At 40.8% G+C, this 25,357-nt stretch overlaps 1 protein-coding gene across 3 annotated transcripts in view; it reads left to right on the top strand.

Moving 5' to 3' along the window:
• LOC143429935 (uncharacterized) overlaps positions 1–25,357 on the top strand; it is a 411,918-nt gene that overhangs the window by 272,158 nt on the left and 114,403 nt on the right. For all 3 annotated transcript variants that reach the window (XM_076905794.1, XM_076905793.1, XM_076905795.1), the window contains exons 7-10: positions 1,665–1,782; positions 20,775–20,868; positions 20,944–21,033; positions 21,638–21,727. In XM_076905794.1, the coding sequence (XP_076761909.1) occupies positions 1,665–1,782; positions 20,775–20,868; positions 20,944–21,033; positions 21,638–21,727 (392 nt within the window). The remainder of the gene's footprint in view (positions 1–1,664; positions 1,783–20,774; positions 20,869–20,943; positions 21,034–21,637; positions 21,728–25,357) is intronic.

The raw sequence follows: 25,357 nt of genomic DNA, 5'->3' as shown, positions 1-25,357 counted from the left end.
ATCGCGTTACCACGTAATCGCACGTATAACTTACGCCGCGATGTATTATCGTTTACGCCTTGGGCGATCCACTCCAGGCGGATTTCGAGCTGTTGCTTCGCGCGTTCGACGCTGTCGCTAAGTCACGCGTCCAGTGTGCATTCTTTAGCTGTAGTGGATATAAGCTAAGTAGCATGGCGACACCAATTACAGGCATTCTAGTACCACATTGGTGCGAGCTTGTTACTCGGTTGCTAGTGTCGGAGCAATAAAAAAGATTTTAGGGACCGAATAAGGGTGCATTTTGACCCCAAAAGCAGTTAGCAAGTGCTGAGCATCGAGACAACTCTGAAGTACGCTCTAAAATACAAACAAAATAAGCTCTTTTTACAACGATTTTAATCCTTTGCACTGAGCGTCTTCTCGGATGTTAGCAATAGAAACTGTTTCTATCGTCTACCAGCAATAGAAAATTTCCATTTCGATAGAAAACTTCAGGGAAACACGCATGTCTGAAAAAGTTGCGGTGGAATAAGTCTAATTTCCTCAATGTTGTTATCACCTCAAAGAGAATATCTGAATGATATGCTAACCTGTTGAAAAATGAGGTCGATTGTATTCGATCTTAGAAATTAGTAACAGGTCAAATAAAAGCATTGATGGAGATAGTGACAGTAGTAAGTGTAAGAAATTGGGAAATTAGGATAATAGACGATGTGCCAAAAGATTCTTTCAACGAAATAAAAATAAAATAATATGAAAGAGTAAAATAAAAATGGAAATCATAAAATTAGAGTAATAGGCAATAATGCCTCACAAGACTGTAATAATTTAAAATAGACACTGAAATAAAAGTAAAATGAAATGGATAACACGTCGAACGCAAGACTTGATTAACGGAAAATTACAAATTTCCAAGAGCAACGTTTCAGTTAAATGTACTATTCAGGCGCGTTCCTTTCTCTCTCACATTCGTCACGATACAATTGTTTCCCTCGAGAGATCAGCCCCATTACTCTTGGAGCCGGACGAATCGCAGTCGTCATCGAGGCAACGAAAGGGACGTCGGCTCGAAGAAGGAACGTATCCTCGACTGGAGGCAGATCGTATCGGTCATATATCGTCTAATCGATGAACAGCGACGAGAATCGCGAGCCGACACGGGTCGTGCGTCAACCGAGCGTTCCGATCCGCGGCTGATAGCGGCGAGTGCATCTCGCCGTCCGATTCCGCTCCGCGGTCCCGATTGAGACAATAAGATTTTACGATGTCCCTTATTTCAACCGGCGCCGGTTATCTCCCAGCGGCCGATCTCCCGTCTCGTGTTTGGTTATTACGTTTTCATCGATGCGCCAGCCGAACGATTTTACCGGAAGATGACCTACTCAGCGCGGCGCTAGATAGCCAGGATCGTTTAATAACTTACGCGTCGGTTAAAGATTACGATCGTGGTACCAACCCGAATCCACCAGCCTGTAATCAAACGCTGTTACCGACTTTTATTACGCCGTTAATGCGGTTCGCGCGCGACCGAGCGAGCGCATCTTGGCTGGTTCGCGAATGCTCGCGCCGGGGGCGTTCCTTTTAATCGAGCAAATAAATTCGACCGATCCGAAAGTAAATCGTCGAGCCCGGGACGGGCTGCACCGAGGGGGTAATTAATTTTTCGGACTTCTGTGTTGCAGGATGCACGGACGCCCACGGCAGACCCGTCCTCGAATTCGAGGACGAGCCGTCCAGAAGGGAGGCCCTCTCCGTTAAGGAGGTGTCGTCGTTTCTCCTCTACCTCGCCCGCTTGCCCAGGTAATTATACGTCGATAGCGAGCCCTCTTATCTTGTTACGTGTAAACCGTAACATCGTTAACGCTGTGATAAACGAACGGAACGGTGGGTACAACCACCGAGCCAAGGTAAAAGATCTTCGATGTTACACGCTCTCGCGCGACTGTATTTCTCCAGTTCCGATATTATTTATCCGCGTCGATTCGTTGGCCGGCAATTTTTCAGATCGAACCGCGATACGCTATCGTTCTCGTAAGCGTGGCCAATTTCATTTATACACGGTTGCAGAGCGTGAAGTCACGTTTCGGACGATGACAGGCATAATGTAGCGTGACGAACTGGAACTTCGCGTTTCAGTAACGCCCGATTAATTCACGCGAATATCGCGCGTGCTGGGAAAAAAGTGTTACAAAATAGCGAGCCGTATATCGCTCCATGTACATTACGCTCGAAATCGAGAATTTATCGCGCGCTGTCCGCTTTTCCCGGCGATCGCCGCGATTCATTAATCCGCTCGCGGAGAAACGAGCTTTCCAGCGCGAGCGAACATGATCGACGACGGTTTCCGTAATAATTATAATTTTCCACGGACCCTGACATAGCCGACACGCCCACCGTAATCACGGACGAGGCGCAAAGCCGCGGCTACGAATTTTCTAGGCGGACTGCGCCGCGGCTATTAATTAGCGGGGGGGGGGGGGGGGGGGGGCGCGCGACGTTTTTCTAATTAGTCCACGCGGCCGGAGCCGGGGCCGGGGCTAATCGCGAAACGGCTGAAAAATCGCTACCGCTGGTAATTATCGTGCCCGTTACGCGATAATTCAATTACGGTGACAAACGAGCTGCCTTATCGGGAATTTTAATTAATTCCCTGATCCCGAAGGGCTAACGAGCGACAGCTTTGAGGAGAAAGCGGTTCCATTGGCATATCGCGTTCCTCCTCGTTCGATCCTCCTGTTTCGCGGACTGTCCCTTTGTCTCCCAGAGAGAACCATCAATGCAAACAGTGCGATTATTCGCATGCCAGTCACTGCGACCGACTGTCCACGGACCAAAATATGCAATATCTAGTGATACATGTATTAAATATACTTATCAACTAAAAAGTACAAAGGAGACGAAAAGGACAATACGTTTCCTCTGCGATCGCTATTCCGCTGCGATTGTCACATCTTATGAAAAAGAGTTAGTACTGGATCTCGTAACGATACAGTCACAAATACGTTAATCTGCTAAAACTTTTACAAATACATTTCTTCAATTTTAACCTTTTAACTACGGATGTGGTTTATAAACTACTTGCTAAAATTATAATCTGAAGCGGGTGTAGTATATAAGCAGCATGTTAATTTCTATTAACTGATGTAATTTCTATTAACTGATTTATTTGATATAAATCCGATTTATATAACACTAAAACAGAAATAAAATAAATACAATAAAAAAAGTCTTTTAAGACTTAGAATATCACTTCAATAGTATAAAATAATTATTTTCATTTTATTTTTTCGGTTGTGCTAAAAGCACCCACAATTAAAGGGTTAATTGATAATTGAATGTAAAGAATAAAATCCAAAATTGATAATCAGAAATAAATTTAATTAGATAATCGCAACATAATAATGGAAAAAGGTAATAACGGTTTATTAATCAATTTGTGTATGATGTATTTTAAGTACAATAAAAGTGTTACAGTATTGATATTTTAAAGTCACGCTTTTGCAAACAAATTCATTCTTCTGTAAATCAAGTATTATTGCTTAAATATTTTGTTAAAAGGAGCACCAAATGTCAAGGTAATAAGATATAAAAAATTTCGCTCAAAAAGATGCAGATACTTATTTAAAAATAATTACCTAATCATAATTATCTAGTCAGTACATATCAACAAGAAAACACAAGTACATCGATCTTTTAAAGAATCTAACTACGCCTAATTCTTTAAGTTATCAGTAGTTGCTATAGTAGAATCATTATGTATGTATCAATAAATTATATTTACTCACAATTTTTATACATACATACTGTTAATTATGTAATTATAAATTACATAATATGTACTGACTTTAATAAATTGGTAATTACTTTTAAATAAATATTTGTAGCTTTTAGAATGAGGTTTTTGATATCGTTCTATTTAGTTTACATTTGGTGTTATTTATAAGTAAAATATTTAGATAGAACTGCTTGATTTGTAAAAGGGTGAATTTGATATGCAAAGGGGTGGATTTGACTTGGAAAAGAGTGAATTCAAAGTGCGAGTACTGTTCGATGAAAAAGATGAGGACGTATATTTTCGATTATCGTATATACATAATAGATAGATTTCTAGGGGCGTACGTATTGATAGGCTCATGAGAGCGCATTTATACGTCTTTCGCACTCAAAGGGATAGAAAGCACACACGGTGACATTAATGGCGCCATTAATATTTCGATGCAAGCACAGTCTCGGAATGGCCGTACGCATACCCGTGCTCTTTACGTAAACTCTCGAATGTGAAACTTTGCCTGCACATCCTGGAAATGAATCCCTCTGTTCTTCTTCACTGAAATAGCACTCAACCGCGACTTACTAATATTTGAATATTTTTAATGACCGTCAGGGGATTTGGCGGGACGTACGCGTGTCGCAAATACCGATCGCGGGTGTAATTTAGTTGACGAACGGCGCATAAATTGTCGCGGTGCTCGCGCGGGGCCCCGCGATGAATAATGCAAACCGAAACAGGTGTCTCGCGCCCTTTCTCTCGCGGCGGATTCTTTCGTCCCGCGGCGAGGCCCCGGCGAATTTCCGATCGCTATCGACCACGGCATTAAAACGGTGTTCGCGCGGTGTACCGAGCGGATAAAGGCTCCGCAGCTCCCCGGGAAAGGCGGTAAATCATGCGCCACTTAACGCGTCGCGGAATAGAATTTTGAATAACGATCGTCCATTATCGCGGTATCGAGGAAAGCGCCGCGGCACGAGGAAACCGAATGCATTTCGCGTTACGTAATGTGTCTATTGTTCGGAGAAAGTGCATACTTCATTGATAAGAATCGGGCATAAGGCCAATTTATTTTATTGCTATCCTCGCCGCAGCGGCGTTCAAATCGAGCGGCCTCCGTCGCGTCCCGTTCGATCGATCGCCAGATCCCTGCCAATTCCGCCCGCCATTGGAGAACACCACCCCGCGATAGTCTGCCGTGCAATTTCCTGATCGAGGATCGACCTACTCCTTTGTCTGCCATTGCCTCGTATCCGTCGAGCGACGCGGCTTTTTCATTTCGCGGTGTTTCTTTAATGGCCACTTCGGAAATTGCGGTCCTAGCTGAACGTGTTTCGAAGTTTGCGAATTTCGCCTGATTTTACGGATACGAAAGATTCGTAAGATACGATTGGTTTCTACGTTTTTTACTCGAAAGCAATTTAAAAGTTAGCTGCTTGGGATACGAATTTGTATGTATTCGACGGCACTGAGATCACGTAGGTCCAGATGGAAACATGGCCAGTTGATGTTGGTGAAATAACAATGATCGAAAATATTGACCAAAAGTTGATTCGAATACTGATCAAAGTTAAATGAATTTGTGGTAAATATTTGAAATTGACAACGAGAACGTTAGAATTGCATAGGTCCGCAGCCCGTTCCACTTGACGCCAACAGGAACCCCACCGTACGATCTCCATACCACGCGGTCCCGCGTGGGCCTTGGGTTCGCGCGGGCCGCGAACATCAGAAACAAGCCTGGAACCTCGCGGTCGGAAAAGAAACACGAGCAATAGAAGAATCCCACCCTACGAGCCCGGCACCAAAGGCAGCAACAGCAGCAGCGCGATGAATTATTTAGTACCAAGAGCCGGCAAACGAGCACGATCCCCCGGCAGCGAGCCGAGAGCCACGGCCGTAAACGCCCGGGCAAACGCCGCGTCTTTATTCTCCCTTTTCCCTCCTCGGTTTCTTCCGTTCGCCCGATCGCGATTAAGAACCGTGTTTCGATCGGCAGAGGCCCCCGTCTCTCTCTCTAAGCGTTCCGTTCGATTGTCAGCGGGCCAAGGGGAGTCGGAAGGCGGTCGTAAAGGATGCGCTCGGGGTGGACTCGCGAGCGGAATCGTCCTCCGCCGGCTGGAACGCTCGTTTGCCCGGCTCCTCGCATGCTGCACCGGCTCGTAAAACATATCACGTACGATACCCACCGCTGCCCGTCGCGGTATCGTTTTGATCGCGCGGCTTTACGGTGCCCCGTGCAACCGCCGTTCCCTCGCAGAGTCACGGGTATCCCGGCTCGAGGCGATGGCTCCGCGAGAGAGCTATCCTCTTATCTTCGCGTCGACACGGCCCGATTTCCCGCGAGAGAAAATGGGAAAATTCGAGCTGGATATCTTGCGGTTTCGTTCCGATGCCTGATGATAGGTTCCCGAGCTAATCTCGCGGATTAGTTTCATCAATTTCCTTGGTTATTCCGCTCCAGCTTAGATCCTCCTAGACCGTTTGCATACCGGGAGAGAATGATTGGATTCGTTAAAGGGAAATAATTCGAGGAAAAACAGCGCGAACTGTAATTCGCTCGACTTCTGATATGGTTACTAAACGATCCTAGGTTCTAGTTCTGCGTGGAATATCTTTCGATCTCTGTGTAGATGGGAGTTTTATTATCGATCCAGTAATTTCTCTTGAGAAAACGAGGAAATTCGAGGGGTGCAGCTCGTGATTTCGTAGCGATAGTTGCTAATAGATCTAATTTCGTGACGAAAGTTTTATCGTCTCTCTTTGATGGGAAATGAACGGTCGTCTCTCGAATAGTTTCCCCTCGAGAAAGTAATGAAATTCTAGAATCACAGTCGTGGGGTGATTTGATGGAAACATCCGCTAGTGGATTCTAGATTAAGATAAAGAGAAAGAAATTTTCTATATCAATACTATTTAATTTCAAACATTTTATCCGTATCAATGTCATTCTTATTTGACGATGCACTGCTTTCTGCTTCATAATGTGATTGTTCATATTCACTATTCTCAACATTTTCACACAAAGAGTCTTCAGTCATTATCTATATTGTGTACTTCACGTTCTGACTAAAGTAACTCAAAGTATTTTACTATTTATAATGCTTTTTAGTACTTCACTGGACTAACTCTACTTGTAACTCTTCCACGTCGACCGACAACAACACCCAGTAATAATCACGTTTTATCTTCTTTTGAGCATCCTTTTCAATTGGCATCTAATCAAATTCGAAGAAACTCTATCCGAAACAATATTTACCTTTTTCATCTAAACATTATTGCTTATGATCAGCTCTAAAATTATAAAAAAACAATGCGAATGTATTTATTATATTTAATGATTTTTATTGGAGTGTCGGGTCTAGAAGAACTTTTCCTGGTTTCTTTTTCTCCATTCTCAGCTCTTTTTCCTAGTTTTCTAATTCTTACCGGTCCTGTACCTTATCGCTATAAATTAAGCAAATTTGCGCAAGTTAAAGCTTGGCAAGTAGCTTCTAAAAACGCATAACCCCTTTTGCACGTCATTATAAATTTTTACATTAAGAGTACTTACTACGAAGAGTGCCAGAAACGTCATTTGACGCTTTGTTAACTTGTGAAAGTATTTTATTTTAATTTCGGTAAACGTAAAGGAATGCCCATTATGGTGTAGATAAAAAAATGAATTTGAACTAGAGAGAAATTGTGAGTTACGCAGCCCACTTTGCACGCGAACAGAATTATGCGAAAAATGTGAAGATATTCCGATACAGAACACAATAATCACTGAGGAATTTCGAAGAGCACGATTTAGAGTTACTGGACGTAAAAGCTTTTTAATCGCATACGTTATGACACGAAGTGTTCATAATTCACGACACGCGATGCGATTTTCCCATGGCGTTTCGAAACGAGTCCTTCTTGAAGTTTTCAATATTTCGATGCTGCGTAAATATTTTGTGAACGCATACAAATAACGTTCTAGACAGCGATTTCCCCATAAATTGCGAAGAAATTGCTCGCGAGAGAATTAAATCGTATCTCCTTCGTTCACTTTCGTCTCAATACGAAATTTCTATTCTCAAATTCAGCCCTTCGCGTAAATACAAATCCTTAGAAAATGAATTGCACTAAATCAAAATTGCTACTAAGTGATTACGGATTTTAAACAAGGAGAAAAATTTAAAATTTTTACTTGAAGATGTAAAAATTGGAAGACTATAACTAATCAATACAATTTTCTTCCTGATTAAAGGTGAAAGTCCATACACAATAAGAAACCAATGTAGGTTAGGTGCTTTGAACGTTGGTGAAACAAAAGAATATGCTAAAACCATTCATCGACAATATCCATAATCATTTGGTCGCCAACCTAGTAGTTTCGGTATATTTAATAGAAAAATGAATTCAGTAGTAGCAAAAGTTGAGAAACATACAGAAAGCACAGCTGATGGGCTTGGCTGGTAACCAGTGGCCCATATGGTCGTCGCATCGCCATAAACAGATCCGCTGAACTTCAGAATCCACCGTTTCCCACGGTCGTTCCAGACAATCGTTCGCGGCGGTGCGTTTTCGCCTGGTGCGTCCCCGAAATGGGCACGCGGAAGGTCGCCAGGGTTGCGAGAGCTTCTGATCGTTACGCGTGTCCATTATTGCCGCGCGTCGATATTTTCCAACGCCGCTGAGGAGAGTCCCGAGCACCGGCCGCCGTTGGAATCCGTCGACGAAAGCTAACAGTGTCATAATGATCTTGCGAGCGGAGCACGACCGCCATAAATCAGCGTACCGGTTACGCGGGATTCATTAGCGTTTTTCCACGTTCGTTGCCTTTTTTCCTTTCCGTCGATCGTTGGCTCAGTGGGAAAGCGCAAACGCGACTTTGACATAGCGGTTGGCCCGTCGGTGGCGGATTACCGCCGGATAGATGCTGCGGATTATTTATCGATTACGCGGCGGCTAAACGCGGATTCTGCGTGAAACTGACCTATGAATTTTCACACGCGGAGTATTCACGATCGGGGTATTGCTCGGCTAGCGGCTTCGAACGGTCGCTGTGTTCGTTTCGAATAACTGAGACACGTCGATGTTTTCTCTTTGGAAAAGGAAAATTAAGAAAGTGAACGTGTGACGATAAAAGTTTATTCAGGACAAATAGCGAATCGCTAAGAATTTTTTGTGGCCAAGGCAGTAAAAAGATCCACGTTGAATCGAAACTTTCTCTCCTGATTGAAACAAAAAAATTGTAGAAAAGTGTAATAGGGTATATTTGTCTCATTAAATTGATTTTAAAATTAAATGTGCTTGCAGCTATAGATGATACAAAATTAGCACGATAAATAAATTGAATAAAACTACACTACACTATTTTATTTAATTTGTGTTTATCGATTTTTATGGTACAATTTATACCATTTCTGAAATGCAAAGTTAATTAAAAAAGCTTCCACAAAGTGGCCTGCTAGCTAAAACAATTGCCCACCTCTGGACTATGTAGAGCACTCGTACTCGTCTCTTTAAAACTAACTGAAAAAGGAAAAACCTAAGGGCTCTCAAGACAGCCCTCATCCTTGGAAGTGGCATACTTATTTATTGGTAGATTGATGAACCATTACAACTTTATTCTCACGGAAACGCAGAAAATATTTAAAGAAAAGACTGCAACATCTCTCGTGTAATAAAAACAGTTGTTTCAGTTACTTTGTCAAGCATGATTGATAAACACGACGTGATAAATCACTGAAGCTTTCCCTCAGTTTGTCGAATTAGAGGTACTCCTGCAGCAGCTAGTTGTTTAAAACTCTTCGTAATCCTAAAACCGGCCTGAAGACACTTTCGGTAATTAATCAATAATGAAACGAGCCGTTAATGCACCGACAAGACCGTTAAATTCCTTTAATAACTACGTAGCTGTAAACTAAGTATTTACCTCTATTGAAAAACTCACCACTCATCAATCCTGCTATCTTTAACCCTAACCATGAAACATTGTGTATGAAGTAATTACTTAACTTTCATTTTAAGAAATACGTTCCATTTTTATAATTTGTACATATTGTTTATTAAAATTATATTTTTAAGTTGTAATTCGTTATAGTATGTCTGATTGAGTAACAAAATTTGGCTACGACAAGTAATATCGTAAGATCTAATGCACAGAAATTATAAACTACATTAATTATTACAAAGCTGATTAAATGAAATGTGGGGACTTAATTGCAATCTTGAGAAATTTGAGATGAGACGAGATTATCCAAATTCAAAGATGAAACTTTGAAATTAACTGTTACCTCGTCTCATTGCATTCCATAAATAACTTTCAGCTCAATTTCAATGCGAAGTTCATGAGGGACATGATGTATTACCCCTGATCTTATTTTCCGCATTAGAGGCAGGGCGATAACCAGACGCCTCGATTAATTACCGTTTACAGGGCCCGGTTTACAGTAGTAGCACTTTAAATTCACCCTTTTGCAAATCAAATTCACCGTTTTGCAAATTAAGTTCACCCTTTTGCAAATAAAGTACTTCTAATTAAATATTTTATTTAAAAAAAATTTTATCTGAAACTAGTGAATACAATGTGAGTATTGTATTGTAATAGTTTATTGTACATTTAAGTAATATTCATATTGAGATTTATGAATATTCTTTTTATTGTATATTTAATTGGCATACATATTTATTTGGAAGTAATTGACAAATTAATTAAAATACAAAAATAGAAATATAGCTCGTTTAATTAGTTAGATAACTTAGCCTGCAACGATTCTTCTGCAACAACTGCTGATAACTGGCTATACATATTTATATAATAATTATAACAATTTGTGGATGTAACAGTAGTAACCGAGTTGAAGTTTCAACTAGCATATGTGTGCTCTTCAATGTGGTTTAACATCGGTGAATGTGGCGGTAGAAAAAGTAGAGTGTGTCTTGTCCGACCCACAAGATCACGTATTTCCTGAGTCTTGTGGGATAAAAAAGAAAAAAGGAAGTTCTTCTAGATTATTTAGAATAATCCAATAACGTCGTTATATAAACAAGAAAACATACATTTGGTGTTCTTTTAAATAAAATGTTTAAACAGAAGTAGTTGATTTGCAAAAGGGTGAATTTCAAATGGCAATACTGTACTGTCAAGGTCGAGGATTTTGATCTCCACCTCGCGCCTTCTGGTTCCTGTGGGCGAAACCTGTCGCGTGGCCGCAGCGTGAAAAATCCGCGTCGTGCCTGCTGCGCAAGCGCGCCTCGATTTCGCGGGGGATGGAAGGTGAAATGGCGAAAGTTCCGGTACACGCTGGTTGCCCGCGAAGCCAGCACGCGCGCGATTCCGATCGCGACAGACAACGGTGCGAATTATGGCGGACGATCGCGAACGCACGATAAGCCGTATCCAGATTTTATTTAGAGAGGCCGTCGATCGGTTTTATACTCGCCCTTTGTAAACCGCGTCGATTTATGCTTACCACTTCTATCGAGTGGTTTCAACGTACCAATGTATTGGTTTCTACATTCGCGCTTTTAATAGCTACTTCGAATTTATACTTCGGTCTCGTTTCGATTTCTCTCTTTCAATTTCTCTCGACGAGTACAGAGTTCCATAAAAATGTTTGCAGTCGTAGAAATTAACGCATTCGCGCAGTTTTCAAGGTATATAATAATTTACTCCTCACTTTCTTCATATTCTGATCCTTAAAATATCGAATTTTATAATTGTTAAATTTCAAGTCAAATATGAATCACCACCAATAAAAGAAAATCTTACTGTGAAAAAAACCAAAGCAGACGTAGAAAAGATTACACGTATCGTTATCAGTAAATAAAAGAAAAAAAAGATACTTTGACACTTGGACTTTAGCTATCGTAATTTCACATAAATCTCTTCTTTCACGAGGTACAAACGTTCTTGTCGAGGTACTGACAAATAAGAGAATTCTTAGTTGAATTGCAAAGTGCTTGCTTTGCCAGGGGCTCGTTTTTTCTGCTTGTCGCTATTGAATATGGTAATTATCGCTGGAAACTATCGTTACAGATGTCTCGCACGATTTATTTCAGTTCGATAACTACTACATGTGTCAGAAGTCATTACGACATTACAACTTCCTTTTCGACGAACATTTATCTTTTATCGTCAACTACTTGTTACTGCTGTTTAAAAATCTAAATATTCCTGTCAAATTGATCTGCGCATTCGAGTAGCAGTCGAGGAACCACCCATCGAAGTATCGTTCCGATGCATGGCAGCAATTATGCAGAATTTGAAGAATAACGGAAATCCCAGAATGATACGCAGAGCCCTTCTTCCACTGTTTCAATTTCAACTAGTTAACCCGTGGCAGTAACAATTAGTCGAGTGGCTAAAGCAAGGCGAAAGCAGCGCGAACCAGCAACTATCCTCGCAGCTGGCACCTCGTCGCGTATCGCGTATCGCTCGAGAAGGGAGTCACGACGCGGCGAGATCGGAGGGCGATAGGATCGCGGGGGATCTCGCGGCCGATCCAGTTGTGCACCTGACCGCATTTCTGCATGAGTTATGGACGCGCATCAATCCTTTTAGCCAGGTCCCCTTCCATCCGGCGATCGTCCCTCCCGCGTCTCCCAGCCACCCTCGATAGGTACGTAACGGGTAACGGGTCCGCAGGAACGTCCCCCGTCGCTATCTCGGTTTTCCCCCGCGGGACCAACAGATCTGGAACTGCAGTTTGTCGACCCACTTCCGAGATCGTATCTGCCGGCCCGTGAAGCCTCTCTTTTCCTCGCGCGCGCCCGTTTTCATCTCCTTCCCTCCTCCGAGCCGCCTTCCTTTTGCTTCGGCCGGTTTCATTCTGTTTAACCGGATTGTTAAGCACCCCTGTCGTTATAGACCGGAGATTCCGAGATAGGGTGTTCTCTCTGTTCTCTATGCCTGGCGATGGAACGGTGATTCCTTCGAGTGTCGATGGCTAGGTGTATGCCATGGGTGCAGCGTGTTCGTTTACGGGTCTCCAGTTGTGTACGCGTTACATGAATAGGCGATGCTCGAAGTGAATTATAAGTGAAGGGTTTCGGACCACATCTCGGGTAACTCGAGATGTTATTTTTAGGAAAGAGGGGAAAGAAAGTGGATTCGTTATATTTAATTGTCACCCTAACAAGTGAACCTACGTTTCTGTTACTCTTCGTTTTTATTTAAACTTAGGGCACTTGTAGATTAGTTGAAAATGTTAGACACGTATTTTTTTCTTTTATTGGCAATGATCAACATTTAAGGGGTGAAATTATCGTGTTTCACATGGAAGTAGTGCAGAGAGAAGAAATGTGGATAAAGGCAGTAACGATGAGAAAACGTGAGAGATAAGAGCGCAAAAGCTACTCGGTAAAGAGGCTGGGAGCAATGTGTCAGTATCCAACATCCACTAACTTTTTAGAACTTGAATATTATTGTAGAATACAAAAAAAAATGAAACATCGATGGCATTCTTTTGAAACAAAAAGGATTTATTAGTTAGGCTTAGAAGAACGTCTGTACGGACTGTAAGGATACTCGACAGAAAATCTGTGATCCTCTCGCATAAAGAAAATGACGACGTAGAGTCTGTGAGATGTTTAAGTGATTGATTACGAGTTAATTTTTACTTTATGTCGGTATAAATCCTTATACGGTACATTTTATACAACTAAAACTTACAAGCTAAGACCTATTAACTAATTTTTGCAAACTATTTGTATAAACCCACATACAGCATATCTTATACAAATAAAACTATTTCCCGAAGTACTTCTTCATTCTTGGTGGAAAAATAATGCAATGACCACTATATGTTGGATTATTGCCACATGTCAGCGAATTTTCAAAATAAGCGTTGAAGAGACCTACTGATTCGACCGGGCCTCCAACTTTTCGAACCGAAGGGACTGAAAGAAAAATGCCTGCATTTTTTACTTATATATATATATATATATTCCTTTGTAATTAAATTTGTAATTAATATATTTTAACGACTCTTTGAAACCCCCGAATTCAAGGGTAGATTTTACCCCTTAAATGTTGACCGTTGCTAATAAATAAAAGTACGTATCTAATATTTTCAATTGTTCTACAAACGTACTAAGTTTCAATAAAATCGGTGACGTAAACGTAAATATAGGTTTAATCTTGTAAGAATTTCTATATTTTCAGCTGTTCTCAGCATATTTTATATAATATAATTACGCAATTTAATAGAATCATCTCAGACAATCTCTTCTCTAGTGCGAAAGGGTTAATGTATTCAGAGCTGTATTAAGAACGTTATCGCGTGTGATACATAGTTGCGTACAGGAGGTATAGCGACCGCGGCGCTGTGTAGGTTCCGATCCTTTTCATCGGAGGTGTCTGCAATTTCAATGGAGAGATTTGTATGCTGATCAACCGCTGCAGGTATATTAAGAGCGCGGCGGAACGTTTCGTCTGACAGTCGTCGCGCCAACGGGGCACAAATGTGCCCTCCTATCGGAATTTTAAATGAGCCGAACTCGTACGACAGATTGCATAAGCGGTCTCCTTATCGGGATAATTCGGCACAGAATTGTGTGCATCGTACAATGGCCATTAAACGCGAAGGGAACTTCGATTATCGAATTGAAAACATTCATATGCTAGGTATAGGTGTGAGATTGATATCCAGTGTACGGAATATCGTTTCTTTCGTTCACTTCTAATCTGTAACATAAGAATTCAATAATTTCAGTTAACAATCAACGATACCAAATATTTTAATATGCATTTAATCGATTAATATTTATAAATGGGATCTTGCGACTTTCCGAATCCCACGATGCTCTCGCGTTTCTATTATCCAGCTGTTAATTGAATTTTACTTTCACTTCCTATAAGTTTTCCTTTATGCGTTGAGACAGGAAAGAATTAAGAAATAAAACGGAACCGTACAAATGGTCATTTCTCGATAGAGAGAATTACCGAAACATCCAACGATAACTCACGTCAATATCTTCTTTCCATGCTAATAGACCATTGTTCCGGTATCGTCGCTGGCAAATTTCTCTACGAAGACGCTACTTATTTGCATACACTCGATCGCAATTATGAGGTCAATCTTAATTGTTCCCACGACCCGGTACGTCTGCTTCCATTTATTAGCCGGCGCGTTTCCGCCGATTGTCTCGTTCGCGGCGATTAATTCGCATTTCCATCGCCGAAAACCGGGTGGGTGGGGGGTATACGTGCCGTTAACGATACACTAACTGCGTTAACGGCTCTCTAACGAGTGGCAACTCGACCGCGACGCGTTAACGACGCTAATCTGCTCGCTAAGGAAACATTATGCGGTATTCCAGATTCGAACAGCCGCGAAGTGGAGCACCGCGGATCGCTTCGCGCTCTTTCCTAAGAATATCGCTAGAAACGAATACGAGCGCGTACGTCCGCGGTGCGCCGTCAAAATTAATTGCTCCCGCGGGGCGTTTGAAATTTAAACTCGATCGCTGCAATTTGTTCTCCACCGTTGCTCCGCCTCGTCATTCGCTAGAAAAATACAAAGCACAATTCTATAATCTGCGTGCATACTGTATAAAAGTTTTAAACTGGTTTCTGCAAATGAATTTAAGAATAATCACTCGCCAGTGGCGGTTAAAATAACAGCTTTTATATTTTTCCGCAGGTGATTATAAGTAACACGGAATTTAGCATGGGCGATAAAATATAATTAAATTAACATATAATTATCATGCAATAATTAGAAAAGAAATTTGATTGGAGTTTAAAACGCGATCATTTGATCGCTCTGGTAGGTTTAATGTTAACCAGAGTCCCATTTAAGAATTATTAAGTACATGTTGGGAGAGAAATATTAATTTAGAATGATCAACAGTTTATTTAATTACTGTTAGATTGAATTTGCAGTCATTTGTCACTTCCTCCCTTTTTTGACTCACCTTAAGGAACCTTATATCTGTTCGTTCATGTTTAATTTTCTATTCTTCTATATTTTATATATGCAGGATTTTTCTTCTAATGATAACATAATGTAACATTATAGTTTCCATAGATCCGAATTCAAAAGTATAAATGATGCTAAAAGCAGTATCTTGAAATTGCTCGTACAAAATTAACAGGACTTCTGCATAGTACTATACAGTATTAGTAGTTTAAAGTTTTCAGCTTTTGGCAAATTAAATTCACCTTTTTGCGAGTCAAATTCACGCTTTTGCAAATGGTGTACTTCTATTTAAGCATTTTATTTAAAAGAACACCAAATGTATGTTTTCTTGCTGATATGACAACAGTATTGCATTATTATAAATAATTTAGAAGAACTTTCCTTTTTCTTTTTTATTCCACAAGACTCAGGAAATGCGTGATCTTGTGAATAAGACAAGGCACACTCTACATTTCTACCACCACATTCACCCATTTTAAACCCCATTGAAGAAGTATTTTTAAAATTAAAATTTTGCGCGAGGAATATGCTAGTTGAAACTTCAAATCGCGAAGATTTGTTAGATATAATTAACAACTCGGTTACTACTGTTATATCTTGAAACTGTAATACTTATTATATGAATATGTATGTGAAATTACCAGCAGCTACTGCAAGAATTATCTAACTAATTAAACGAGCTATCTTTCTATTTCTGTATTTTAATGAATTTCCTAATTACTTTTAATTAAATATCTATACCTTTTTCAATCAAATTTTTTACTTTTTGCTACCTAGTTTACATCTGCTGTCTTTTTTAAATAAAATATTTAAGTAGAAATCATATTTTGCAAAAGGAAAGAAGTCTCCATTTGCAAAAGGGTGAATATGATCTGCAAAAGCTGAATTTTATTTTTAAAAGTGTATAAATATATAAATATATATTATGAAGAATTTGAGAAAGCAAACTAAGATCTGATCTCTTAAACTTCGTAACAGAGGAAAATATCGTCGAGCCGGGGTGCGCAACGCTCGCACCTCCGTTTGCCCAGTCGAAGCGAGGAACACCAGCACGGGAACTGACGAGGTCTTCAGCTCCGCAACCTTTAGCCCACCCAGGTCGCTGCTGCGGTTTTAGGTACACGCGCGATAGCCTGTCGCGATACGCGTCGCTTCCAGCAACCGCTTTACAACGCCGCTAAATGCATGAGTTTCTTCCACCGGTGGAGCGGTCAGAGGCGTAGCGGCGGACAGTTACGATCGAATTGTAAATCCGCGCGTCACGGTTACGGCGGTCGGTCCGCCATGCCAGTACGAGCCGAGGGTTAATTGAGAACGACTCCTCTCGCGTTGCGAAAGCAGAAATTCGCGGTGAAGAACGAGCGAATATCGCGGTCCGTCGTTGTCTCTGTTCTCGTTCGACGTGGAAGCCGTTTGCGCGACCCTCAATCGTTGGGACCTCGACGGTTTCCTGGTTCGCTCGAGGATTCCGCCTTCGAACCAGGAGTTATGTTCCGCTCGGACGGTTGACGTTCGTTTTAAGCGGTCCTCGAGTTATGGATCGTAAATATTCAAGTAGCGGATGGTTCCTCGATTTGTCCCTCATGGATGGAATTGACGGGCGAATGTAATATTTTACGTGCAACTTTCTCGCGAATAACCCATTTACCGAGACAAATATCATTTTATGGGATAATTGAAATAAAAATATAGTTGGTTAAATATAGATAGATTGATTATGTAATAAAGTAATCGCAGTACGCACTCTCGCTCTAACTGCTCTTTACGCACGCTGATTTTCAACTGTTCGCTCTTTCTTTTGGCTCTTTGGCCAAAGGAGACTTCATCCTTCTTTTGTTACAATTCTTAACCCTGTAACTGCAGCAGACTGAGACGCAGTAGTTGTATATAACGGAGAAACTTTTCGTTAGGAGTGCATTTTTGAAAAAACACTGAATTCCACTACAATATTATTTATCTATTTATATTCTGCATTATTGCATCGCAAGTTTTCCAGCATCTTTAGGCACCTACAGTATCACAAGCGCAAGTTACCTTTTTTTTTATTGTAACATCTTTACTGCCTTATCAATCGAATTAACATGGAATTTATCGTGAAAATTGCTGAAAATCGGCAAATATTTCGATATTGGTATATCTCTATATTGTTCAGTTGTTCTACTGAACAAAGATGTGAAAAATATCTACGAAAAAATCAAATTCGAAACTGTGTAGTGTGTAATAAACACAAAACTCGATGAGAAACTAAGTATGGATGTAAAGAACACGATGCAGATTTATTCGTCGATCCATGCTTTAAAATATATTTATCATACACAAGTTAATCTTTAAATATAGCTCGCAAACTTTATTGTAATTAATATTTATGGGACTTGTATTCGTTCTTTATTTTTATTTATTGATTGCGATATTTATTGATCACATTCGACAAAGGAGTGCAAAGCTTTCTGTCATTTTCATAATTCCATTCCAACGTTACCAACACACTATAAAGCAAACACGGATATTTTACAAGTCACGATTTAACGGAACAACTAGAATAATTTGAATCGACCTATATTCGCTAATTGCAAATTCAATACGCTTATTACGCTCCATAAAACGAAGGATAGCTATAAAAAGATTGGCTACGATCGAAGGACTATTATGCGCGATTTACTATGACACGCTAACGATCGCGAGACGTTCGAAAAGTAGGAAAAATGCCGGTCGATAGATTTATTCAATTATCCGCGGCGAAGGTCAGAGTGAAACGATTTAAAGGTCCGTCGTCCGCGCGGGTCGTATCAACGAGCGAGCATAATCGGCGCGCGAACGTGTCGACACGACGAATGACTCGTTTCACTCTCGGAGCATGACTCGGTGGAGAAATCGCGGCGACACGACGCTTCACGTGGGAGATCTTGTCAAGCCTCGGACTACCGTATCACGGTGACTCACGCGTATGCGCACGGAATACTACGATAATCGATGGGCTCGGAATTATGGCAATGCGAGTCGTCAAGAGTGAAAAATTGTGACGCGAGCACGATTAAAGGCAATCGAGCTTTCTGCGGCTGTTAAGTTACAAGTACGAGTTCGTATCCGGCGCTGTTACGGACCTTAATGTTAACACGTTCGCAGACAGTACAAGTATCGGTGAACTGCAAATATAGTCAGATGATTTCATCAGTCGATCACTACTTTAAAATGTGCAATAGTGATAAAAAATTAATATAAAATGAAGTGAATAATAATTGACTTTAACAGCATTCGTGTCATTTTGTATCTGGATGGAAATGAATCCTATAATATTTATGTCTGCGGACATGTCAATATAAATAGTAACTGAAATTGTTTACAAGCAGTAGTCGAGGAACAATCATTCGAAGTAAATTTCAAACAAAACACTTAACAGATGCGAATCTGTTAAAACAGTAGAGAGTGTTGCCAAGAAAATTGAAAAGTAATTCGGAGTGGGAATGCTTAGATCGAAGGATTTAGTCATCTCTGTAGCAGTTCTCCGTCGACAGGCCTCCAATTATAGAAATATTTATACGAACGAAAGTGTGTATTTATTCGAACGACGAGAAACAAGCCGACACTTTGTTTCCCGCGGAAGCTTGAGAACTCTCGAGGTATATCTTGGAACTTTTCAAGAACCACTCTTTCATGAGAGAGTTCACTTCATGAAATTTAGATCGACGTTTTCTAAACCACTTTTTGACATCTTCCCACGCGAGCTATCCAGCTATGTAGAGCAGACCCGTAATTAACCGGCTCGTTTCCCCGATTTTTATTCCTGTCACCCGCGCGTGTGTTTAGAGGAACGTTTCACTCGCGGCGCGGGGATCATATCGGAGTATCGGATGAAGGAAAAACGTATCACGATCCGGCGTTAAGCTGCGACACGTGGGTGGTTCGCGTAAGTATGCAGGCGTTTCTCACGCGGCTCCAGTGGCACCCCTGCCTCCGCGCTCAGCCGTCCAACGTCCCTTTCATGCACGCTCAAATCGTGCATCCACTTCGCAGTGGCGCATGCAACGCGCACAATACGGTTCTTTGTACTTGCGAACGCTTTAATCCGCCTGGAGCCTCGTTCCGTCCTGGCAGCTTTCATGCTCCTTTCGATTGACAAACGAAAATCGTGCAACCACCGCCAAGACAGTTCCTGTTACTTTACTTTCGTTCATGGTCGAACCAGGCAACCGGGGAATTAGTCCGTCCATTGCGTTCACCGTCCCCAATGATTAATGAAACGATAATTACAGCTGTTTAACTGCGATATTTGGAGAGGTCTGTTTGTTCCTACATGTATTGGCACTTTAAATTCACCCTTTTGCAATTCAAATTCATTCTTTCGCAAATCAAATACTTGTACTTAAACATTTTATTTAAAATAACACCAACAATTATTATAAATAATCTAGAAGAACTTTTCCTCTTCTTTTTCATTACAAAGGCACAGGAAGTGCGTGATCTTGTGGGTCAGCCAAGACACACTCTACCTTTTCTACCACCATATTCACCGATGTTAAATCACATTGAACAAGTATTTTCCAAAATAAAGTTTTACGCGAGAAATATGCTAGCTGAAACTTCAACTCGGTTATTACTGTTACACTTACAAATTGTTATAATTAGCAGCAGCTGCTGCACTAGAACCATTGCAAACTAAGTTGTAGACTAATTAAATGAGCTATCTTTCTATTTTTGTATTTTAATTAGTTTGTTAATCACTATTAGATTAATGTCCGTACTTTTTTGAATGAAATTTTTTATTTCTTACTATGTAATTTGCCAATTTTTAAATAAAATATATAAGTAGAAGTACTTCATGTGTAAAAGGGTGAATTTAAAGTGCCATTACTCTACGCGACTTCAGGGAGTGTTTTCGAGTAGTTTAAGTTACTCTACATTTACTCTTACATTGGCAAATTAAAGACACGGAAGGTTATATAAACTCGATGAATATAATAATTAGAAGGAGAAGAATATGTTTTCGAGGTTTAGAGTAAGCTTGAGATCATTTTTAGATGCAAGTATAGATTTAAAGTTTCCTGCCGACCAGCGGTGTTCTTTTAATATTAATTTTGCTTCCTGTCAAAAATGATCTTTTGTACTGATCGTGCTTCTTTTGATTCCAGCTCCGACAGTGTGAAGAATGGATTCACACTTCTGGTTCGAGGGTATGCTCCTGAGTGCTTGGAATTTCTGGACAAGGTTCTGACTGTTGTGCAGGTAAGAGATGTTATTTTTCTGTCGCATAATTATTGGTACAGGACAAGTCTGAAAGGATTGATTATCGTTCTGCAGGGGCAAGTCAACGTTTCCGAGGCACTGCTCCTGCAGAGTTCCGTCGCTGAAGGGTCGACCGATTCCCAGTTACCTTTGAGTCGTGTCAAGGTAAGCAAGAATAATTCAATGTAATCTTGAAACGGAAATAATAGTCAGCGTTATTTCCTTAAAAAAGCTTGCAAATTTCGCGACTCTGTCCTATTTTGTTTCCTCACTGATATTATCAATAGTTTGCAATATTAAACGTTGAGTTTTTGCTAAATTTACTTTTTCTTACTATTAAATATAAATTACTAGTTTTTATTGCAATTTGAAAGTATAGCCAAGTTTTTTGATTAGAAATGGAAAAAGTAGATTGATAATAAATTCGTTGCGATCGATCGATGTATCGACTTTTCACGAACATGAAACAATTGTCAACGATTGGCGTACAAACTGTTTGCGACGAAAGGGTTGAGCAACTTAAGCCTTCAATGCCCTCCACTTCCCTTCACTATTCTCAGGCGCAATTCACCGTTTGCTCGGTCCGAATTCCACGCTGGAAACATTACTTCTCGACGAGCTATTGGCAACGCGTTTTGTCCCAGCGTCTCGATTGCTCCTCGACGAAAATAAAAGAAGTCGTTTCTTTGCAAACGCGATTTTTAAACACATTGAAACGGTGTAAGAACTATTCGGCTTAAGAGCGTTTCTCTTACCATTTTGCTTTCAGACGATCGCGGTGGACGAGGACGCTTTGAGGGAACGTATTCCCAGGCGAGAGCAGAGCCACGAGCAGACGCAGTGGATCGCGTTTTATAAGGTAATCGATAACCTTTCTTCCGTTTAACTCTTCAGCCTTTCCTGACGTATTTCAATCGCGATTCACTTCTGCGCGAATGCGAGTCCTTGGTTTCTGAACGTTCCGTTGCCTTCACGTTTCTATGGTACTTGACGAGCTCCGGGTGGAGTTGCTTTCAATTTCAACCCTTTAACAGCGCGGTACGCGAAACATTCAGCCAAATTACACAAGTTTTCCTTTGTGATTCATCGATTACCCTGATGCTTTTCAATCGCAATTTCCTTATTACATCCAATCTTGATTCCGCCTGAATTCAACATTCGCGACAATTTGCTTCCAACGGCGATCGCATCTTCTCCATAGTGCGTCTCGTAAGAAATATCAAATAGCAGGGCGCACGAAGAGGGCCATGCGTATTTCCTTACCTCATTGCCCCTTTCTGGAGCCTTGCCTAACTATTCGGATGGGCCATGGCGTTGGGGGTGTTCTCGAGGCCTAAGGAGAAATTATTGTAGAAAACTTCGCGTCGAGCACAAGTCAAATAAAGCATTCTAGCCTAGGAATTACTTAGCCATCAACTCTATTTAAATTATTTTTCCAATTTCTGTCCATCGAACTATGGACGAAACCGTAAAAAAATGGAGAAAATAAACAGACGCGAGACTCGCGTCAGGATTTCTCCGACAAGCTGACCGAATGTCAAGGCGGTGATTCGGCAGGTTCGATGAAAAATGAACGGTCCGCAGCGTGAGCGGAATAATTGTGCCGGGCCGGCTCTCGAATCGCGGCGCAATTATTGCACGGTGAATTAATCCCGCGACGGTGGCACTGACCGATGTTACCGATTTGTCCGTGGCTCTCAACCCGTGCCGGTACGCGCGTAATGGGGTTTTAATGGATCCCGTTAAGGGAGCGAAAAGAAAAGGGGAGAAAAGGAGGCTCCGTAGCGTCGTGATCGCGATTCGTCACGGTCCTCGGCATTTTTTTCGGCCGCGACAGGCGTCGGGATGGCGGTGTTTTGACGTGAATTAACCATTCGTCCAGGTAATTGGGCGGCGATCGCATACCTTTTCCGTTCGGTCGCGTTCTTCAATAGAGTCGCAGGAATCAACTACAGCGCGTATTAAACTTCAACGAAAGGTTTTATTCAAAAGGAACGTGGTTTCGGCTCCTAGGGTCAAGTGACGAATTCCGAATAATACTCTGGCTTCTCGTGCCTGGTATTTAAAGTATCGTTGCATGACCAACTTTCTGCTAACATTGACAACGCAATATAAACTCCTTAAAGCTCATTCTACCACAGATATCTTAATTATAATTTCCGAATTCAAAGTCTTCTAGTTTTCTATACCTGCTTATCCATCCTATCCTCTGTGTTTCGCTTGTCCACTAATCTTTGTACCTCGGCTTATTCACTCTCAACCGTATAAATACTAAATAGTTTTTGCCATAGTTCTTAAATTATTATAGTCACTACTAGCGTACAGAACCTGTATCAAAGTAAAATTCTTTAAAGTCTCTTAATACGTGTTGCATTTGATTCTTTCAATAGTCGCCGTTTTTGCCACTGTCACTCATCTATTTGAACGGAACGGCATCATCGAATGTATAGAAATTCGTATCTTAATCATTATTCCATTCCCGCATGAGATGAAGTGCCTCGATCGACAACGTTCTCGATCGGGGTTTGTCAAACGGCGACGGTCGTCACAATTTAAGAACGATCGATCTTCTGTGGCTGTGACTCCATCGCTTGCTGAGAGTAAATTTCGTAATCGTTTACGATCTTTAGCTTGAATATAAATTGTTTACGATTTTTAGCTTGAATATTTCAATTAATTAATGACAGTGCATAAAATGAGACTGTTGAAGTAGGATCTTTTTCGAAGTAGTCGAAGGTTCACCTATTAGAAACGAAACAAACTTCGTTGCTATTATTCCAGCTATTGTACATGCAAAAATAGCGCAGTGACGTATCCTATCGGTCGGCTAGCTGATAAACAAACCTCGATAGAAGACAAGGCGACTTGGCAACAGTTATTCGCGACCTTGTCGGCCATAATCAATCGGGAAATGTTACAAGGAGAAAATTTTGCCGCTGAAAAATGTTCATAAATAACGGTAGGCTCGCGATGCTCGTCGAGATAGGCATTAACATAGCTGCGAGATTCTTGGACGGAAAGTAAAGGCTCCTCTTCCATGTTGACTGTTCAACTTCCGCTATGCATCTGTAAAACGAGGCGTTCGCCGTGCGTAGCTGAATCAGTGACGGTCGCGTGGCAGTTGTATTAGTGTACGAATTATATTCGCGTTCAATTGTAGAATAATTTGAAAAAAAAAACGTTTATGAAATATAAAAAGATTATGTAATAGAGAAATCACACCATGTATTCTTGATCCAACAGTCCCTCTTTTCTCGTGATTCTTATTATTAAACGAAACAGCGTGACAAGGAACCTTAAATCTACATTCGCACCTGGCAATAATCTAGCCTAGACCGATTCTGAACACTTTTTAGGATGCGAAACATTTTTGCGAGCAATTTTCTTTAACAGAACACTTGTTATAGTTAATATGAAATACATAGGCTTGTCATCAGTTATTTTATTAGAATTAGACAAGATTAATTTTTGCTTTTGCGTAGTTATGTTAACACTTATGGAATATCAGTGCTATGAAATCACTGATCTGGCCTAAATTTTAACATTTAAAAGTTTAAAATTTAAAAAAAAAACGTATTTTGGTATTTATGTGTTAACAAGCAAATATTCCTAAATAATACTCAACGACGATCAATCAGAAATCACTAGTCTTGAAGCGCGTTGCTTCGGTTTGCTAGAGATGAAAGAGGAAAGATGGAAAGAAAAGAGAGGGAAGAACGTTTCGTCCTGCTAGTGGACTCATCAGTGCGGCTACCTATTAGGAAGATGTTAAAGACAGGTCAAAATTGTGTGCCTTCGAGAAACTGTAGGTGTCGTTGTCCCTCTAGTGGCAGGTGTAGGAGGGCCGCCACAGTCTTAATCAAGTTCCATCCCCAAGAGACGGGTCCAAGTTCATTCAATTACAATCACTAGAAATCGTGTCACAGAAGTACTTGATCCATTCGCTGCTATCCATCCTTCGCAGCATGAGTTTACTCGTTGTATTTTAACCGTCTGAGTGCCACGGACTTTTGAAGGGATCCAGTCGAAAGAAGTCATGGAGCGCAATAGCGTTTCTAAATTTCTACGTCTAAAAATCCCAAGCAACGCGATGGCGTTTCTCAATTTCTACATCTCAAAGTGTCAAGCCGCGCTGGCGCTGTTGTTCTACTTGTAAGTAGTGAATCTTGCGTTATTGTTGCTGTTCCATTCTTCTGAGTGCCCAGTGTGTACTTAGTCTGGCTCTTTTCACCAAGTAGTTGACACTTTTAAGCGTTGAATAAGAGGAATGCGATAGTTCCATCTGCTACTTAAACAGTTAAACGTCTTTTAATGTTCATTTTTGTACATTGAAAACTAAAAAATATAGATATAACGGAGCTTATACAAATACAAAAACTTAAAATTAATGCAATCAGAAAATTTTGTGCTGATAGCGAACGAGTTAAATACGAATGTTCCTGTCGGATAATTCTTCATCGTTCCGTCTAATTGATTTTTCTAATTGCTT

Source organism: Xylocopa sonorina, chromosome 12 (genome assembly GCF_050948175.1).
Source record: "Xylocopa sonorina isolate GNS202 chromosome 12, iyXylSono1_principal, whole genome shotgun sequence".
Classification (NCBI taxonomy): domain Eukaryota; kingdom Metazoa; phylum Arthropoda; class Insecta; order Hymenoptera; family Apidae; genus Xylocopa; species Xylocopa sonorina.
Note: the sequence above shows the minus strand (reverse complement) of the source record. Positions and strands in the feature narration are given on the sequence as shown.